Source organism: Elaeis guineensis, chromosome 6 (assembly GCF_000442705.2).
Source record: "Elaeis guineensis isolate ETL-2024a chromosome 6, EG11, whole genome shotgun sequence".
NCBI classification, from domain to species: domain Eukaryota; kingdom Viridiplantae; phylum Streptophyta; class Magnoliopsida; order Arecales; family Arecaceae; genus Elaeis; species Elaeis guineensis.
The window spans coordinates 126,386,609-126,407,030 of NC_025998.2; the positions used below are offsets into that span (position 1 = coordinate 126,386,609).

At 38.5% G+C, this 20,422-nt stretch overlaps 1 protein-coding gene across 3 annotated transcripts; it reads right to left on the reverse strand.

Annotated features, from left to right (window-relative positions):
• Positions 1 to 669: 669 nt before the first annotated feature.
• On the reverse strand, positions 670 to 8,341 carry LOC105033239 (metal transporter Nramp6). 3 transcript variants are annotated; one of them, XR_003798867.2, is made up of 5 exons: positions 7,566 to 8,341; positions 6,484 to 6,620; positions 5,726 to 6,378; positions 1,383 to 1,983; positions 670 to 1,121 (listed from the first exon to the last, which is right to left on the reverse strand). XR_003798867.2 is itself a non-coding variant. In XM_010907952.3 (4 exons), exons 1-4 carry the CDS (start codon positions 8,255 to 8,257, stop codon positions 1,774 to 1,776), a joined length of 1,692 nt encoding a protein of 563 aa, XP_010906254.1. In that variant the 5' UTR covers positions 8,258 to 8,341; the 3' UTR covers positions 1,246 to 1,773. The 3 variants fall into 3 exon arrangements, 1 of the variants encoding a protein (XP_010906254.1); XR_012142197.1 differs by having other exon boundaries at positions 1,263 to 1,983; XM_010907952.3 differs by lacking the exon at positions 670 to 1,121 and having other exon boundaries at positions 1,246 to 1,983.
• Between the last annotated feature and the right edge of the window lie 12,081 nt (positions 8,342 to 20,422).

Consider the following 20,422-nt stretch of genomic DNA (forward strand, 5'->3'; position numbering starts at 1 on the left):
GAACAGAAGGACCTAATAAGATGATTGATATCCAAAAGACTTGGTAACATGGGTCCAAGATTTCAATTGAGTTGATTTAGAACTTAAAATGAGGTTGGAAATATTAGAGTAAATCCAAAGATCCTAAAGGTTTTGTCCAAATATGAGTAATTTGCAAAATAAAAGTTTTACATGCTGGAAATATTGAAACATTTACAGCGTTAGCGATGCAATTGATTGTAAGCGCCGCTCTATTCCAATAGAATACATACATCGTAGAGAATACCTGAAGAACGTTGATCACAAAAGCTTGAGGTTGCAGAAATTTTTTAAGGATTTTAGAGATGTGGGGGAGAAGAGTGAAGTGAAAGAAGAGAGACATGGATCGAATTCTCTTGACCGCTGCTCACCAACAGAGAAGGTGGTCTAACCGAATCATGTAAACTGGTTTAAACCAGTTTACTGAAAATGTTAGTCCAATCAAACTACAGGATGTTTGGGGTATTAGGTTTATCGTCAATTGAACATTCTATTTGTAAGAGTTTTAACTCATGGACGGCTCTCGATACTTTCTTGAAAATATAGTGACCATCATACACTAAAGATAAAGAAAGGGACTGACTTCCAACTTCAGAAAGGAATGGGAATGTCCTGCCAAAAAAAAGAAAACTGAAGGGAAAAGAAAGAGAAGAAGATTAACATTCTACTGCATTCATGACAGCATATGGAATTGGAAACCCGGCCATTCTTCCTTTTTAGAACATGTTTCAGGGTCAGACCTTCAGTAACTCTCCCTTCTGTGCAATCATTTCAATATATCTATTTCATCTAAGATATACCGGCTTAAGATCACCATGGCAGCCTAATTTTTTGGCATTGCATTGACGGTCCAGCATTACATAATTCAGTGGATTAATAGATCTTCACCGATTCATCCATCTGAAGCTGCTTCTCTTCTGAATTCCAATCACACACTTGCCTGCCCCAAGTTGCTACCAGCTAGTTCTCTGTATGTTCCTTTGCACTGACTATAATGATGCAGGGATCAGAGAAATAAGCCCCACCTTGGATAAGCCTCCTGACATGGTAAACCTGGGCAAAATCATATTTCTTCCACATTTAGCTAACGGTGCTGCTCGAGCCTGCAAGATATTGAGAAACAGACACAATGTCTGTCACAAGCAAACCCTGCTCGATTCATACAACTAAAAAATCTTAAGAAGTCTAGGAAGAGTCATCAAAGGCTAAAAGTGGGGAAAAAAGAGAGGGGAAAAAGGTAATACATTTGGGTTATCCTTTAATCTGCGTTTGTGGTTTGGACAAAACCATGGCTGATACAAGATTCAGTCTGCTTATTTCTAGTACTGAAATGGGCAAATACTTCAACATAACAATGAATTCACCTGTGAAGTTATTACTTGTCATCTCCTGCATTGTAACAGGGAGAAAATTTGCTAGAGATAACTATATCATAGAGGCTTTCATCAAAAAGCTATACTCAAGAGGCTTCTGCGAATAGCCCAGAATAGCCGACCTTGTGAAATCAACATACTCTATATCAGCACTGGCCTCTTCAACAGAGTACGGTAAACCTATTGCAAACACAACCATGCTGCAGAACACTTTACTGATTTGCATGAGCAGGAAAGACCAATTGAACAATATAACCCTGGAGCTCCTGCAGCTTCACTGTACAACATTATGTCCATTCTTCTCGTCCGAAAATGTGGGACTCGCTTTCTGTATCTTCCAAACATGTTAAAGCAAAATCAATTATCTTTTGAGTTCAAATCCTCATGAGAATCTCTTGCGGATTGCTGATGCAAGCCAAGTGGATAATTCACCACCGTGCAAGATCAGATAAATTATAAATGTCACATATACAGCTATGGCTACGCACACCATAGAACCAAGCAACAGACCATGTATTTCAGAGGAGAAGAATTCCAGCAAGAGGTAGCCATTGATTATTATTAGCAGAGCAGCGACAGTCCAGGTTACCATCTACAGCAAAACAATCCAAATAACATATAAGAAATTAATTGTTAATAATTTTGTTATGAATGCAAACAAACACAGTTTTATAAGGCATCAAAGCTATAGTGCAATAGCAGTAAATTACCTATTTAAGGATGAGAGCAATATCATGATCTAATTCAGTTATAAGAGAAAAGACCCATCTAACTCACTTTGACACCACTTGCATAGGGACCAACCTAGTCAATTCAATGTCCAAATAGTACACCCAGAGCAAGGATTGGGTTTCTAGACCGCAACCAAAATATAACCCGGCACATCACCATCTAATCTTTGTTTCACCTTGTTAGATATGTCGCATGAGTCACCTAGAAAAATTATGTCTCATGCACATCACCATTACTTTAATATATCCTAGTAGAGAAGTACTTTCTCTAATATTCGGTCAGTTACTTAAGATTCTAAGAAATGCCAAATATAATAGTTGGCCGAGCCAACTTGGTTTATTAACACAAATTTATAAGTCCTACCACCATGCACTTTTACATGGTTTTAGCATTCATTAATTTGCTTTGCAAGTCAAGACTTGTATATATTATTCCTGCATAAGCACTTCCTCATCTAGAGACAGCAAGCTTTAGCCATTTTATTGTAAAAAAGCCAGGAATGCTAAAATTTACTTCAGACTTCATCAGTACATAACACCTAATTGTACTAATTTACTAGAAACGAGTATATAGCATGCAATACAATTAGAAACAGAAACAAGGAATCAGCATAATGGCAAGTTGTCTTCCACTGATTAATGGGAATCACCCATATTTGTGCTCTCTTTCTCTCTCCCAAGGCAAACTGAGGAGTCCCCCAAGTACAAGCACTAAGAAGAAGGGTGCCAACCATCTGAGATAGGTCCAGTTGGAAATTTTTACATGTACCCATCATAAAGGCATTGGAAACATAGAGACCCCACAAACAGAAAAAACACATGCTGAATAAAAAACAATAAATCATCCTTCCCTTCACAGCCAATCATTTCCAAGATAGCAACAAAAATAGAAATACGCGAGAGAGAGAGAGAGCCAAAAGCAGTTGTCTAATCACCTTTAGATCAGACACTTTGTTGGAACATAAAATTGGAAATGAACTTTCGAATAAAATTAAGAATAGTACATGCAAATAAAAACTTTTTGACCCATTTGCCATGATTTTTTTGCTTCATCATGCAAAAGAATTGAAATAATATGTATTCTAAATATATGTCGACTTTCGTTGAACCAAGTGTATGTAATAGTTTGAAATATTAGGATATGATTTTTTTCAAGAAACATCAATTAGTCAGAGACTGATATCACCCCATCTCTCCATCTGGACTAAATGAGATTTGATGCTTAACAAATTTTTGAAATATTAGGAAATGAATTTTTTTCAAGAAACACCAATTAATCAAAGACTGATATCACCATATCTAGCCCTCTGAACTAAATGATGCTTAACAACTTGAAATTATTAACCATCACTTCCTGCTTCTAAGTGCAAACAAATCAAAATAACCAGTTCTTTAACTAGTTAGTGGTGAAATTCAGTATAAAAAAAAAAAAATCAGGGGAACAATTACGGTTTGTTGAAGGTGTAGATCATTATTTTTTTTATTTGAGATAGCGAAGAACTCTGTTATTTCTCTTTATTGTCCCACCATCACTGGATACCACTTGAAAAAACTGATCTTCAAACTAATAATGGTGAAATCTTATTAAAAGAATATAAAGGGCTGAAGGTCTACAGTGATTTCCTCTTTTGTGAGGCAGCAGAAAATTTCTTTCATCAGAGAACACACATGAGAGAATAGCTCTTCTATCATGTAACAAGAATTGAAGAGGTAGAATAAAGAGGCAATTTCTTTTATGCAATAAAACATACAACGGTGAGGGGAGAGGAGGAAGACAAAAGACACCCTGATAAACCAGTAGCAAGAAGAAAATGTAATGTTCCTTAAAACTCATGAGAAGTATGAAGAAGAATCCTGAATGGCACATCTTTGTCTTTCTTTCCTTACTTCCAACCATAATATATCCAATAATCCACCAGCTTCTAGAAAATGGTGACTTTGAACAGACAACTTATAATAGATTGAGAATTTAAAGTGTCAGAACGCGGAAGAAATGTTCTATATCTCATCCTCCATGGACATAATAACCATTTCGGAGATACCACCTTTGATAAGATCTTTAATTTAACTATAAGACACTTCCTAAATCACCTAGTGATAAAATAGCTTGAAATTATGTGGTACCACAAGTTTCATGCTATCTAAAATTATGAGTACAAAAAGGAGCATACACAATTATTGGTTCAGCTTATGTACTGCACAGCATAGCGCACAAAGATGCATGGATGCAGAGCATTATTAAAAGATAAGACATTTATATTTGATACTGAAACAGTCCATTCGAGATAAAAATTTGATTCCTGACTCTGTTGTACAAAACAACACTCACTAAATAGACTTGTGTCTAGAGCAGATATGCGCAAACATAGTTAACCTAGATGGAGTTTCCATGGTTTACAAAACATTCCATTACATAAGAGTTCTTCCAACACAGACCTATAAAATTAGCAATTTTTATGTGTTCATGTAGATCATATTTCAGCTGTACCCATATTCCAAAAACAAAGTTACAGGTGTACATAAACCTTCTTTAGATATAGAAATTCCTGTTACTTCTGTAACAGTTTTACAAGTCTCCGCATGTAGCAAGAAAAAGATGACAATCAGTCAGTATGGTATATCCAACATGGTTACAGACAATCTGGAAATTCAGCAAAGAAATAACTAATATATATATATATATATATATATATATATATATATATATATATATATATATATATATATAACATATCATGCCGGTTGTACTCAAGGGGTGACACGATAGACACACCACATTACAAATGCCAAAACTATGGACTCACTAGCATGGAAAGATAGGGGATACTGCTGAATGATATAACTAATGCAACGTAAGATCTGCATAAGAAATCACACATTATATATATATATATATATATATAACATATCATGCCGGTTGTACTCGAGGGGTGACACGATAGACACACCACATTACAAATGCCAAAACTATGGACTCACTAGCATGGAAAGATAGGGGATACTGCTGAATGATATAACTCATGCAACGTAAGATCTGCATAAGAAATCACACAGTTTTAATTCTAGATTTAATTTTATAAGCAAACATTTTTTTATAAAAAAAGAAATGTGAGCCTTTTAAACAAAACTAGGATAAAAAGTTCCATTTTACTTGCAACATTCTGGCTAATTAACAAGTTCTGAAAATATCTGCCACAACTTCCATAAAGATTTAACAACCAAGTTTATGTGAATCAACAAGACACGGGATTAAATAATACAAAAAAAAGGAAAAATGCATGAAAGGGGAGATTTTAGGAGAGGAAAAGATTAGCATGATTGATTTTGCTACTTTGAGAAAATCTGGAAATTAATGAAAATAGTCTGTGATAACTACCCTTACTTTTAGACCAGATAAATAGCTCTCTTTTAAGAGCTAAAACTGCATATTGTAAAGATGAAACTCTGTTCAAGAAGATTAAGTAAAACTTGAAATCAGTGGCTATCAACGAAATAAGAAGCAAGGAGCTAGCAAAAAACAAGTTATGGCATAAATGAACATGTACGTAGCAAAAACGCATACTTAGGTTACATTTGAATAAAAGTATTATGTTAATTACTTACTTGAACAGTAGAGCCAATTTTAAAAGCTCCCATAAGATGCTCCTTTGATACCAATGTTAGAAGTGGAATAAGGGCAAATGGGATTTGAACAGATTGCAGCACATTGAGCCACTCATTTAAAATATCCAAAGCAGAATCAGATGTGTTAAAAAACAAAGCAACAATTATAGTTGGCACAATTGCAAAGCTCCTAGTAATCAATGCTCTGATCCATTTCTTCAAGCGAAGATTCAGAAATCCACCCATGATAAATTGTCCAGCATAGGTGCCTGTAATCGTACTACTCTGCCCAGCTGCTAATAACCCGATTCCCCAGATGTAAAGAATGGGAAATAGCCCTCCCCCATACTTGTCTTGTAGAAACTGCCCAGCATTTTCAAGACCTATACCATTAGCTTCTTTAGTACCATAAAATCCTTTTGCAAAAACTGTTGTAACGAACAGATTTATTGTGAAGGAGACAATCAGGGCCAAAGTAGACTCTATGGAATAATAATTTAGTGCTTCTTGAACACAGATTTCTTTGCTAGGATCAATCTCTCTTGACTGTACAAGAGCAGAATGCAGGAATACATTGTGGGGCATAATGACACAGCCCACAACCCCAACAGCCTGCCTTATGGTTTTTGAACTTAGTTTTGGAACCAATAAACCTGCAAAGAGACAAGGAATAAACTGTAATTTGAAGAACCTGGATGAAGTAAAAAAGGGAACCAGAAAAGAAACAAAGAGTCCTTTTCATGAAATAAAGTATCTACCAGTCAGAAGCTCCTTCCCACTGGGCTTGGTTTCACCAAACATCCAAGCAAAGGAAAAGGCCATTGTTGCAATGAGAAATGCAAAAACAGCTTCTAATTTTCTCACACCGTAGTTCTCGAGGAATAGAAACATGAAGCTGCCAACAGAAAGATGGGTATAAAATCTCCATTCACAGTGTCATAATATACCTTAAATTCTGAAGACAGAGAAGTGGGGCTACCTACCAGACCAGAAAACAGAGATGGTTTCCATACTGACCATAAACCTATAGTTGACTTTATTTTGCAGGACAAATTATCAAAAGATAAAAAATCAATCCAAACCTTCTTTCAAAAAGCTCCTTTGCTTTGGCAGAGCCTATGGTTTAGCTAACAAAATAGTGGAGGGCTTTATCAAAAATATTCTTCAACTTAAAACTCCTTTCAGAAGCTGTCGACTCTTTGAATTATATCTCATTTACCCCTTTTTACAAATATGAAGATTAGAAGTGTCTCTAACAACATGGGCTGGGATTATAACTGGCACTGGCTTAGAGTTTTTGCACTTTTAATAGCTAATCTACATTGTGTCGTAAAGTTGGTTAATCCCAAAGAACATTAATTTAGCCCCGGGAAGCTATGAAAATGAAATCTATTAAATAGATATAAGTTTCTGTCCAGGGTATAGCTGGGATTGAACATAAAAGATGAAACTTCAGAACAGATAAAGCTTAAATAACAATGCATGATTTTGAGAAGCAAAGTCAACTCTATTAAACATAATAGATCGGACTATTTCATGTGTAATCTTAGTTCCAGAAGTGAAAATGGGCACGCACAGAGAGGGCATATCATGAAGCATACTTTGAAAAAAGTCTCTATCCTTTTAACAGGGGGAAATAGACGGAACAAATTCGTAATTGGGAGAGAAAGAGAAAAAAAAAAGGGACAAATGAAGATAGAAGGACATAAAACATGAACGTAGTTTCTTCAATCTCACTTAACAAACCAGAATTTCAAAAGAAAGCTAGAATTTTGTCACCCAATACAATAAGAACTGGCACGGATCTCAATCAGGATAGATAAAGTACCCAGATCCTCACCAATCCATGGCGGTGATAACAACTCCAGCCCAAAGCGGCAGCACCCCGCGACTAAGAATCTTGATAGCAATAGCGCTCCCGATCACCTCCTGGATATCCGCCCCAATCATCGCCACCTCCGCCATGAACCACAGCGCCAGCCGCGCCCAACCGGGATACTCCTCCCGGCAGAGCTCCGCCAGATGTTTTCCTGTAGCAACCCCAAGCCTGGCCGACAGCATCTGGATCAGAAGCCCCATGGCCGTGGCCCAGAACAGCAACCACAGCAGCGAGTACCCGGCGATGGCGCCGGCCTGGAGGTCCCCCTCCAGATTCCCGGGATCCAGGAAGGCAATACTCATCAGGAATCCGGGGCCGGTGAAGAGCCAGAGCTTGCGCCAAGAAAAGGGGGGGACACCAGCGGCGAAGTCAGCGTCGTCAGCGGAGATCCCGACAACGATCTTCTCGCGGGCGTCATAGGCGCGCTCCTCGGTATCGTCTTCTTCGCCATAATGGGAATCAGGGCCAGGGGAGGGGGAGGTGGAGGGAAGGAGGGAGCTCTCCTCCTCGTCGCCGGGTTGGGAGGAGTCCATGTGGGAGAGGACGCGGAGGGGGAAAAAGGAAGGCTTTTTATTGTTATTGGGATCGGGTTTGGGAGCGGAAGAGAGGGTGGACGCGACGGAGAGGACGGAATCGACCGGTCGGAGATCCATTTGCGCGTTTGGTCGGATGGTCGGAGCAGCAGCCCTAAACGTCCCATATTTCGTTCCGTCTATTTGAGACAAAAAGGAGGGGGTTGGGGGAGAAACCGGGAGCCGGCCAGGGGTTGAAAAATTAAGGTTGTACGTTCCACGTGTCGTTCTGTGGTTGCTAGTTTAGAGTCGCTGTGTGCTGTGCGGACCTAGATAGCCTAATGTTCCTCAATATGACAAAGGAGAGCTGTCTGCCGGCGTTCACGCTGCTCGCGCGAAACGTACAGATCCGATGTGGATGGTTGTTTCTTTAAGCCTGCTTGCAGGTTGCATGGGCTACTGCTGTACTGCTGGAGAGAGCTGTATTCCTATGAAATTTCTTGCTACCGAACTGAATACATGTATGATATACTGCTTGTGGACAAAAAACACAAGTGACTGTAGTTTTTATAAAATATTTTTTATTTTTATTTTTTCAGAGATAAAAAAAAAAAAATTATATATACCGAACTATATGTGCGGTGATTGTATTTAACTTTAAAAATTATTTGTAAGTTTTTAAAATTTTTAAAAGCAAAATTTATTTTTAAAAAAAATAAAAATAAAGAATAGCAAAAGTTTTATGAAAATGTTGCTTTCGATGTCCACCTTTATGCAATATTTAACTAATACAGAGAGAAACTAAAACACAAAAATAATAGTGGTGTCCAACAAATTTTTAAGTGTTTGAAATTTTGTATTAAAATCAATAATATTTTTACTTGCACTTCTCATGAGTGTCCAAATTTTTTAATAAAAAATTTGAAGCAATTATAACAAAGAGTCTTGGGCAAAGACGTCTTTAGTTAAGCTTCTTATATTTTAGTATTTACTTTATTTTATAGAGAATTTTTAATTTTTGTTGTTACAATATGAATTATAGTGTCCTTTTTTTTTTCTCCTTGAAAATAATGCTTAATCACATCCTTTCTTTCTAATCATAGAGGGCCATCATTTTCTTTTTAACTTCTTGAGTATATCATTCCCTTGCTATAATTATTGGTTGGATCTGAAACGAGACAATGTGGTTGGAAGTTCACCCGCTGCTCCATAATATCTAAGAGTCTCTCTGTTACTTCTCTACGATGGCTATTCAATATATCTATCGAGAGGTGAATAGTATCATGGATTGGATTACTTTATTGTCGATCATACTGGAGATAATCCTGATGCCAAGGAGATGACTGTCCAGGAGCACTGTATGATATTTGTGATCTAACTTTTTAGACTGTACTTGCATCAGAGTGGTATGATCATCAACTTGTAATAAAAAAAAAAAAGTATGTTCTTCTATTGTATGCAGGATCTCAAGTTCACGGCAATACTATAGATAAGTCAAATTAATGATTATCATATTTGAACTTTTTATTTCTTATACAACTCAATTAACCTGCAATGGAAGAGTGTGCACACGAGGGTGTTGAGAAATGAGAACAAAATATTTTGTGAATAACAAATAAAAAGAAAGGACATTAAAAAGGTTGCAAGGTGGAAGTAGGGAGTGGACATAGAGAAATTTAAGAGAGATTGGTTGATGGACAAATAGAGAAAGTGAGATTATATTTTTTATATGAAAGAATAATTGATCTTTTCTCGCAATGCAATCATTGGGCCATATCTTACATAGATTTCAAAATATTTCGAACTCTTCCGTTCATTTGTCTCATAAATCTCAATTCAACTATGGCATGGTCCAACAGTGGATACAGGCAAAAGGAGATTAATCATTTTTTGGTGGGAAGGATGTAACCCGAACTTTTGAAGAAGTGAAGGCTGATGGGATATCATTACATATCATACTCCCCCACAACCTTTATCATGGTTCCCTTGTGGTCCCAAAAGGAACCACATTCCCCATTAGAAATCTATAAAAAGTTCTCTCTTTTCTTCCGTCTTTCATAAAAAAGATTGCCATAGAAAGAAAGTTTTGCAATCTTTGCATGGTTGGACGGATAATATGGCACTTCAGCCACAACGGTGGGGCGACATTGAAACGAGATGCGACATGAGCCCATGGAAGGTAGTGCTTTGAGGGTCGCAGCAAACCGCTTGGTCGGAAGAACAGATCCTGTCCGGTGTAAAATACTAAACAGCAAATTTCTCAAATCTTTTCAGATTTGAGAACAGAAATTCTACTCTGGATTCCCACAAAATATTTTGCTGTTCTAAAGTGGTTTAAACTCTGATTTTAGTAATGTTTGGTGAGGCGAAGTAATGTGATGAGAAGCATGAATCACGTTTGGAAGAATATTTTGCAAGCATTGGTGGCTCCAAAGTGTTGGACAAATCCATTGGAATCCAATTCTCATGATGGAGAGAAGAAGCACCTAGCTTTATGGGTGTACGCTTGTTTCATGCTCATCTCCAGTTTATTAGGTTTTTAGGATATTGATGTCTAGCACATGTGTAATTTTGCAAGTACAATTGATTTAGATGATGCCAGGTTTGAGTCGGAAGTTGCCAGCCAAATCTAACTAGAAAACCAAATTGGTCAAATTATACGAGACTAATACTTGATTTATTTATACTATAATAAATATTTGACTCAATATCCACACATAATAACCCAGTAGTCCCCTCTCCTTTTCCTTCTTCTTCTCAAGTTAGCCTGCATGTTCATGTAGCATCAATGCTTTCTGGCTCATATCCATCTCCTGTTCCTGAATCTGTGTAGGCCAAATTGAATTCTGATCAAGAGTTAGGTAATGAATAGTCCATATCATTCTGTTCTATTGGAGTTGACATGTCAAATCCTACCATATCTTATCCTATGCATGCCCGAGGTTGAGGCATAGTAGGCTCAGGGCATAAGCAGTTTGGATCTAGATCATATGACCGAATTGCTGACATGTCTTTCTAGGTAAATGGGTGATGTTATTGAGTTGATCTAGATTGAATTGGTTGACTACCTAGTCCAAATGCTTGAGAAAATATCTCAAAACTTAAATAAGATTAAGATATAATTTGTTTATAGGAGAATCTAGACACTGCACTATGGCCATATACGCCCAAATTTGTCGATAATGCATATGCATTCCATCTCCATATGCATACAAACATACCTCCGTATACATACACACATAATATATATGTGTGTGCATGATCATTGTGGATGGATTACGTATGATCTTTTATTTCTTTTTTTTTGTCCATGATTAAAGAGTTAACAATATGATTGTGCATCGGCATGCTAAATCTAGTCAATTTATGAACTGAGAATTTGGTTTCGAAATTTGGTCTTTCGATGATGCTTAATTTTTTCTATTAGAAGTACGTCTATGGATTAGATGGTTTATGATTCTGTCTATTATTCTGCTCTATAGTATTTCTCATGTGATATGATAATGTATGTATGTGTGTGTACGTACTATGTATGTATCACTGTGGGTGGATAGGTGGTCGTTGGCCACTTGACTGATTATTAAAAGATAATCACCAGAAGAAGAAGAAGAAGAAGAAGAAGAAGCCCTGGATACATGATGTGGTCGGCATTAATTTTTTTTAAGTGCAAAGTAAAAGATGGATCTGAAGCATTTCTCCTCAACATAATATGTTCTATTTCGATAAATTAAGTGTTTAAAAATGAAGTGCAAATAACTTCTATTATCTTGGAAGTGGAGAATTTTTCCTTTCTTTCCTTTCTTCCATGGGAAAGATATGTAATTAACTTGGAGCCTGTCTAGGAGAATCCAGAGGATTCGTTGGAGAGAGAGCATTATGGAGGGGATGCGTGTGCGCGCGCGCGAGAGAGAGAGAGTGGAAGATGAAAATTGCGAGCTTGATCCCCATGGGTAAAGGGAAAAAACCTCTGTAGGTATAACCATCTAGCTGAATGATTGGAAAGTACTTCCAATAAGATTTAAAATGATGGATGCTACGATGAAGCCATTGTTTAGAAACTTGAGTGTGCAACCGTTGGGGGAACAAGTCATTTTCCTTATTAGAACAGCTTGGTTACTCGACGAGGATACAAGTAGAAATATGACTTCGGATGACTTCCAACCTTCAAATCGGATACCAGCCGACCTTAGAATTGGCTGATGAATAATCAACTGACTTCGGGCATGGTTGAAGCACCTCTTATGTGTACCAAGTCACCAAACCCTCCCCACCCTTTCGACGATGAGGTCCGGATCCTTAGGGACGGGTCACAAAGGGTGGCATTGCCAATAGCACCTCACTTCCTCTGCATGATGACCCAGGTTCATCTGGCACAATGCCGCATCAAAGAGCTGACTCAATCAATAGTACATCACTAACCCTCTTTGAAAGGTGATGGTAACTAATATGCTCGGTGATCAACCGAAGCCAATTGTCTATCCATAGGATTTAAAGAAGTTTCTACTAATCACACGCACAAGGGTTTAATAATGCGCGTAATTCTACCCATGGCTGACACGCAAAACAAACATCCCATTATTTTGAGTGGATGCGGATTTTGTCGGAACCATTATCGAGCTCAGTGATAACGGATAGATACTCTCCCTCTATATGTATAGGAGGCAAAAAGGCCTTCGAATAAGTAATTTTTTTCATAAAATAGAGCCAAAAACTCTATCATTCTCTCACTCTCTACTTGACTGTTTGCTGAAAGCTCCAGCTAACTAAAGCATCGCAGGTTCTCCTATCGAAAATCTCTAGTGAGTGGATTTCTTTATAGGTATCTTTGAAGAAGGAGCATGTCTACTCCAGTGAAAGCTAACTCCATCTCGATAGGTGACTGACCTCTACCTTAATAGGAGATCGAGCATGCCATAGATCGGAGATAGTCGACAACAACAACTATGGCGTTAATAATTTTCTTCACTTTCTCTCAATGCTAATACTTAAGGTTCATTCTTGAAATTAAACAATCTTCTTAATTTCTAAGGCGAGTGATTAAGATGACAAATCATTAGAGATTCTGTAGGAGATATGTAAACATTATTTGATTTGAAAAACTTTGGTCCATTGTATTTTGATACTTAGTGAAAGTAAGACAATATTTCACTGAATGACAAGTAATAGCTAACGAGGACAGTCATGCTAATAAAATTGGACATTTTTTTTCAGAGCAATAGTTTATCCCCATATGAAATACTATTAATTTTATAACTATTCTGATACACCTCAGAATCGATCATGGTCGATGTGAGAAATAGATGAATAAAAGCTCGCCTAGGCCCAAGCTAACCATTCAGAGCTTGTCGCTTGACCAATCCAAAAGGCATGAAGTTCATATTTCAAACTCTCCTCCTAGTTGGTAAGAGCTCATCATGGTCACAAATTATTTTCCAAACAAATGTGATATGCAAGCAATCCACACGATCGAGAAGTATTGGCATGATTCACAACCAAGATATATGGGTTGCTACCATATCAATTAGTGCATTCATCCAAACTACTCGGCGATGGGCTTTCACTATTGCTTATATATAGCATTCCCAAAAGCTCTCTAGGTAAGTTCTTTTTTGACTTTCTTAAGCTACTTCTCAGCCACTTTCAGACCTCTTATTCTCTAATAGTTGTTTCTGACTTAGGCTCAAAAAATCCCCTATTAGATATGCTTCAGCAGGTTGACTTCATTGTCTTTATTGTTTTAGGTCGGATTTAGCATAAAATAATGGTCCAAGCGAAACCTCTATGATCTAATTAAACTTGGAGATGCACAACATCACAGTCATCATCATTCGAGCATGGTAGCTATCGGATCATCACCGTGGAGGTGTGCATCGCTTCTAGCTGATATTTTCAGTTTGGATGGTAGACAAGCCGAATACTTTAATAGTCTCATCAACTCGGTGTCTAGAGTGACTAGCCTTCCAATGGCAACACACTAATGGAAAGGCAACTTCCCTTCAAAAAGATTTAAACACTGATCTAGTAATTAAAATACATAAATCATGATTTATAGAAGCTATAATAGTTCACATGTATCTTGACGCACTTCCTTTTAGATGCCACATTGAAAGTGGTGAATTATTGTTTATAAGTAGGTTATTTTTTTGATCAAAATTCATGATGCCAATTTCTAATTTGAATTATCTAATTTAAGGCTTTAACCCTTTTATTTCTCTCTCCATTTTATGCATAAAATCTTCTTATGAGGCTAACGTTGCCTCTGAGTCTACACTGCTAGATTTTAAACATGGTTAAAACTGACTTTGATCTTATGGTGATTTGTTCGGAAACCACTTCTCACAGTATCGATTGTCGAATCCAATGCTCGATTAACCAAATTTAAACCCTTCTGCATATTTGGAGCTCTTTTTGTGTCAGTATCTGACAACAAAAGATAGAGATCTCATATAAACCTCATCTTAGAGTGCACAACGCCCTTGTCCCCCTCTTTTTTCGATCACTACAACGTCTCTCTCTTCTTGTTCTCGTCCTAGCGGAGGATTAGGAGGAAGGAGGGGGAGTCATGGCGGGCAAGGTGAACATCGCCCCCCACCTCACCTGTGTGGTGGCCTCCGCTTATGCGGCCCAATCTCAACCCCAGAACCAGCCCCCGTGCAAGAAGAAGCGCGTCGCACTGAGCAAGCTCCCAACCCTATCCAATGCTATCATCCGCTCTTCCCCTGAACTCAATGCTGGCCCTTCCAAGCCCAAGCTTAGGTCCAAGAAGGAGGAGGCCGAAATCCCTGAGATCAATCTATCCACCGTCGCCGCCGCCGCCGCCGCCGCTGCCGACGTTGATCCGGAGGTGGAGGACCCGTAGATGTGCGGGCACTATGTTAAGGATATATATCGATACCTTCGATCCATGGAGGTTTGTTTCCTCGCTGGAGATTCTCAAAAGTTAGGATTTTTTTTGATCGAAAGGTATGGTTTTATCTAGGGTTGTGTTGATTTGTTGGATATAGATGGAGCAGAAGAGAAGTCCGTTGGCGAACTATATTGAGATGATCCAAACCGATGTCACAACGGATATGAGGGAGATTCTGATGGATTTGCTAGTCCAGATGGCGGAGGAGTACAAGCTTATTTTCGATACTCATTATCTCACTGTTTCTGTTAGGATTTGACGCCTCGAGATTCAGCCCACATTGAGCCCACAACGAGGTTCGCGGTGAAAAACGGAGTCCAACGAGATCAAGATCATCCGAAACGGAGCTCGGATGGAGGAGATACGAGCTTTTGAAGTCGGCACGAGAATCGAGATGGCGGAGGACCGCCGGCGACCGGCGGCGGGCGGCAGTGACGCGGCCGCAGGCGGCGGCGTGCGGGACGCGCGACCCAGGCCCGCGCGGGACGCGCGACCCAGGCCCGTGGCCCAGGCGGGCGCGCTGCCCAGCGGGGTGCGCGGCCCAGCCGAGCGCGCAGCCCAGGCGTGCGCAGGTGCGGCCCAGGCCCGCGCGCGCGGGCCGGCCCAGGCCAGCGGCCTGCTGGCCCCTTTGCCCCGGTGGACCGGAGCACGATCGGACGGTCCAGGGAGATTGCGGTGACGATCCGACGGTTGAGGAGGTTGATTTGGATTGTTTAGGAGATCTAAACCTAATCTTATTAGGTTTTAAACCATCTTTAAGGTCTATAAAAGGCCCTGATCCTGAAACAGAGGTGTGGGTGGTTCGGGTTTCTCGCCGTACAGAGCCGTACGAACCCGAGAAGAGAGAGAGAGGCGAGAGTGCTGAGAGAAAAGGAGCAGGAGGCTCCTGGACAGCGGTCGCCAGGCTCTTCAGGGGTTCAGGGGGATCTTCAAGAAAGAGAGCTTTTGTGAGGGGAACTTCAGGTGAGAGAGAATTGGGTGTACAAGGGTTGAGGGTGAGGTCTCCTCTTGTAAAATTTTCTTTTCATAGTGAAGTTTGCATGCCCCGTGGAAGCGAGCCCTTTTGTGGCTGATCCACGTATTTTGATTGTTTTTCCTTTTATTTTGTTTCTTCTTTCTTCCTGCTGCATCGCGTGGTATTGAAAAGATCTTGGGAGGTGGTGTTCTGGCCAGACATCCATCCAACAGTTTCGCATATCGATAGGTTTCTCTCAATCAATGTGCTCAGTAGGCAAAAGCTACAGCTTCTCAAGGTGTCATCGATGCTCATTGCCTGATATGCTTTGATGATTTTTATTCTTTTTCTTGGCTAAAGATTGGCTTTTCTCTTGCTCTATCTGATCGCTTTGGAAATTTAATAAAGCAGGAAGTATGAAGAGATCAGCCCTCCTCATGTGGATGACTAATAACACAAAGCAAGAGGTAATGTTGTGTGTGTTTTTTTTTTCTCGCTTACTCCATTACTTTTCCTTTGCTGGATCAAGGGAGTTGGTAAACTGTGTACTTGCCTTCTCTGCGAGTTCAGGTGGTGAAGATGGAGAGTGACATGCTAACATATCTCAAGTTGGAGATGAAAAATCCTACCATTAAAACTTTTCTCAGGTATGGGCTTTCTGACTTTTCTTGAGCAATTTGATTCAACTTTTTCTTCACCGATGAATTTTCTTCAGAATTTCTTATTTACAGATCCATGTTTCATAGAGGCTTGAATGCAATATTGTTAGGTTCATTGATTCATATAATTATCTTGTTCTTTAGCATTCCTTTAGGCTAATTGGGGTTATTATTTGGTCTTCTGTAGGCGATTCAAAGGGCTGGTCAAGAGGAATGCAAAATAAGTACTTTATGCCTTTATGGATTAGGATTATTTGACAACATGTCAGCCTTGGAGGTTGCATTTTTTTTTTTTGGTTCATTTATTCATGGTGACTTTTTACCTTCTATTACAGTATCCTCCTTTGCTGTTGGAGTTCTTAGGTAATTACCTTATAGAGTTGAGCTTACTAGACTATGGCTGTGTTTGGTTCTTACCATCACTAGTTGTTGCTTCAATTGTTTTTATTGCAAGATTGACCATTAATCCAAAATCTCACCCTTGGTTAAGAGCATGTTACTGCAAATGTTTATGGTTTTAGTTACAGGACTTCTTGGCATATATATTGCTTGTCTTTCTTGGATGTGCTAAATTTTGATGCATTCTTCTAGAACAAAATACTTCAACACTACACTAATTATAGGCCATCTAAGCTTAAGGAGTGCATTCACGCCATACATGATTTGCAATTGAACAAGAAAGGATCCTCTTTGGTCGCTATTAGAGAGAAGTAGAAGCAGCATGGAGTGGGTTCTTGTTTTCTACCTAGCCATTAGTTTTATTTAGTAGCTAGAAGATTCAGAATCTTAAGTTCAATTCATTAGGCTAACCAGCACTTCTTTTTGTTGAACAGTTTAAGTGTGTATTTGCATTGCTTCCTCCTTTAGAGATCCCTGCATCCTATTTTGAAGACCTCAAAGAATAATGTTCATGAGGAGAATCGTGATGTATGACTGCAAGAATTGATGCTCCAAGATTAGATAGCCTGGATCTGGGAAATGGATGATTCATGTGAGATATCTGAAGCTTCTACAATATCTTTGAAACTTTTTAATTTATCTTATTTTTGTTTATGCTAATGTCCAGGGTTGACTAATGATTGTTTCTCCCAATGCTATAATCCAGTAATGCAACCTGAAGTTCCTAGAATGCATTCTCCTTTTCCAATGCCCAACAAATAATTCTCCTCTCATGGCTGTAAGTACCATTAGGAAGAAAAGGGTCTCTGGGATAGATTGTGTTAAATGCCAAAGCCAATGGTGGCCACAGTTATTATCTTTATTCTTGTTTAGCGATGGACTTGAAGAATAAGTTTTCAGCTGGATTATCTTGGCAGTCTTTATATCCTTAAAGTCAATGATGAATCAATAGTCAATGGTGGATATCTAGCCTAATTAAATAGTTAGAGAATAACATATTTTCAGTTCTGAACTGAAGCTTGAGACCTGAAAGGGCAAGTCGGCACACTACTGACATGGGGAAACTATAGTTTTTGACTGTTGATGGTGAACATGGTTAACTTATGAGAAATATAGTGGCAATGAACTGTTTGATGAAATTAAGTCCAGCCTATGGCAAATTCTAGATATTTCATCATAGCTTCTGACGTGGTTTTGCTGAAAATTTCAGGATTGTGCAGAACAGACTGATGCTTAGGGATTGTATTGCAACTGCTGTAAGTAGCTATGGTATGAATATTGAAGCCAAGGATCATTTAAATGAAAGCAATGGTAAAGCCTTTATTTCAGTTAGCATGGAGCACTCTTACAAGCAATGTATAGGTAACAGGAATACTGATGGACTTCTCTAGAGCCTCCTTGGGCTGATTAAATGGTGTTTGGGTTGGACGTTCAAGTCAGCCCTGTTTTTTTGATTAAGCCCTATACCAGTTCATTCATATCTTACTAGATGGATTAGCTTGTAATGTTACACCACTTGCATTAAGAAATGAAAAAATATGTATTTTCATTTGACTTTATGGATGGTATATGAACCTGAATAATTTATATTAATGTAAATTTACTTAGTAATGAAGGTTGGAACTCTCTTTCAGATCTCTTAGACTTAAGCCATCCATAATATATAACTTTCATATGTGCCTTCCTAAATCTGCACCCATCATAGTATCAATTAAAATAAGCTAGGATTTATCGGGTCTTCTTTATTTTTGATAAAGAAATAACTACAATATTAGAAGGAACCAATGTACATTGCAACATATTGTAGTCATAATTAATAGTTGATGAGATAGATGAGGCAAGAGTTAGATTTATGATTGTAATAGATCAAAGATTGCTCGAATTAAGCTTAGGTCCAAAAATAGGATTTGAATACATTTTAGGCTGGCTTGGCCCTAGCTTGAAGTCCGATCTCAACAATATGTCTAGTCACTCCAAAAAATTAGCTCTCCTCATCTTCTTCTCTCCCTCTCAATCTCTCTCTTCCCTCTCTCCTCTCTCATACATGATCTCTCTTCCCTCTCTACACTATCTCTCTTTCAATCTTTATACGCTCTCCTCTTGCCTACTCAATCTATCTCTCTCTCCCATCTGCTCTCTCTCTTCCCTCCCGTCCCTCTCATATCTCACCCTCCTCTCTGTTGTCTCATCTATTTGTGCTCCCCTTTCCAATCTCTCTTCCTACCCTTCTCTCTCTCTCTCCCCCTATCTCAATCTCTCCTCTTCTCCTCTCTTCTTAGCTTCCCCCCTCTCTCCCCCTCCCACCCACTCCCTTTTTTGATCTCCTCTCTCCCTTCTAGTCTCTCTCTCTCTCCCTCTCTCTCTTGATCTATCTCTCCTTTCTCTTCTTCTTGCATGTTTTTTCTTCTCCTCTCTCTTATTTTTCTTTGGAGCTTAAAGAAGATGCTTGAGCATATAACTAGCCAACACAATCAAACTTTAAATCAAGCTCGATTTTAACCTTGAGCTGAATTTTAAAAGAAATTTCTAACTTGGTTTAAAGCTTGAGATTTTTTTGAGCTAAGATCGAGCTGCATAGAAACCCACTCAACTTAGCCCGAACCAAATCTTAATGAGATTTGATGCAACCTCCAATTTTCATTATTTCTTATATGTGACTTGAAAAATGATGCAATATATAGATTTTATTGGATCTTATTCTATACCCTCCATCCACATTAATTTCTCTAACAATTGTAATGTGTGCTAAACCAAAGCAATGCCCTCCCTCTAGTTGCTAAAACTTGTCTCATGACAACATCATTTATCAAACAAGATGCAATAATTATATAATGATGACATTTGATATAATAAGGCAAGTATTTTTAGGAGCCAATATAGTAAACCAAATGCTACATGTCAAGCTCCACCAGCCAATTAACATATGCAAGTATAGAACTGAATAATTATATTTTATTTATGTATATTAGATTGATATGAGATAGAGAGCATTCCACTTTCTAAGTTAGCAGAATTATAAAAAAAATCAAGGAAAAATAGGCTGACACTATCCATTGTTTTAATATGTTCTTCGATGTAGTAGCCCTAGTTGATATTTAGTTAGAGAAACTAGTTACAAAAAAGCTTACTACATTATCAAATATAATTTTAGGTGATGCTTATCTTATAGAGAGATATCTCAGTTTAGCTTTGTTGGGGTAATTCAATCTGCTTCCCTGATTCACAGTCGGCCAACCGACTATCTATCGGTTAGGACAATGGACCATCAAAGCTACATTGTAGGATGAGTTCTGGCTCAATTACAACACATCATCCGACTTTCAATCAGTCTAATAAGTACAGATCATCGACTATCAATCAGTAAGCCAACCGACAGTCGATAATTC

Excerpts from the sequence above, each read along its gene's own strand:
- LOC105033239 (XM_010907952.3), bottom strand. The coding sequence starts at position 8,257 with ATGGATCTCCGACCGGTCGATTCCGTCCTCTCCGTCGCGTCCACCCTC. Across the intron at positions 6,379-6,483 it reads TGGGAAGGAGCTTCTGACTG|GTTTATTGGTTCCAAAACTA; the intron begins GTAGATACTTTA and ends GTCTCTTTGCAG. Across the intron at positions 1,984-5,725 it reads AAATTGGCTCTACTGTTCAA|ATGGTAACCTGGACTGTCGC; the intron begins GTAAGTAATTAA and ends GTTTTGCTGTAG.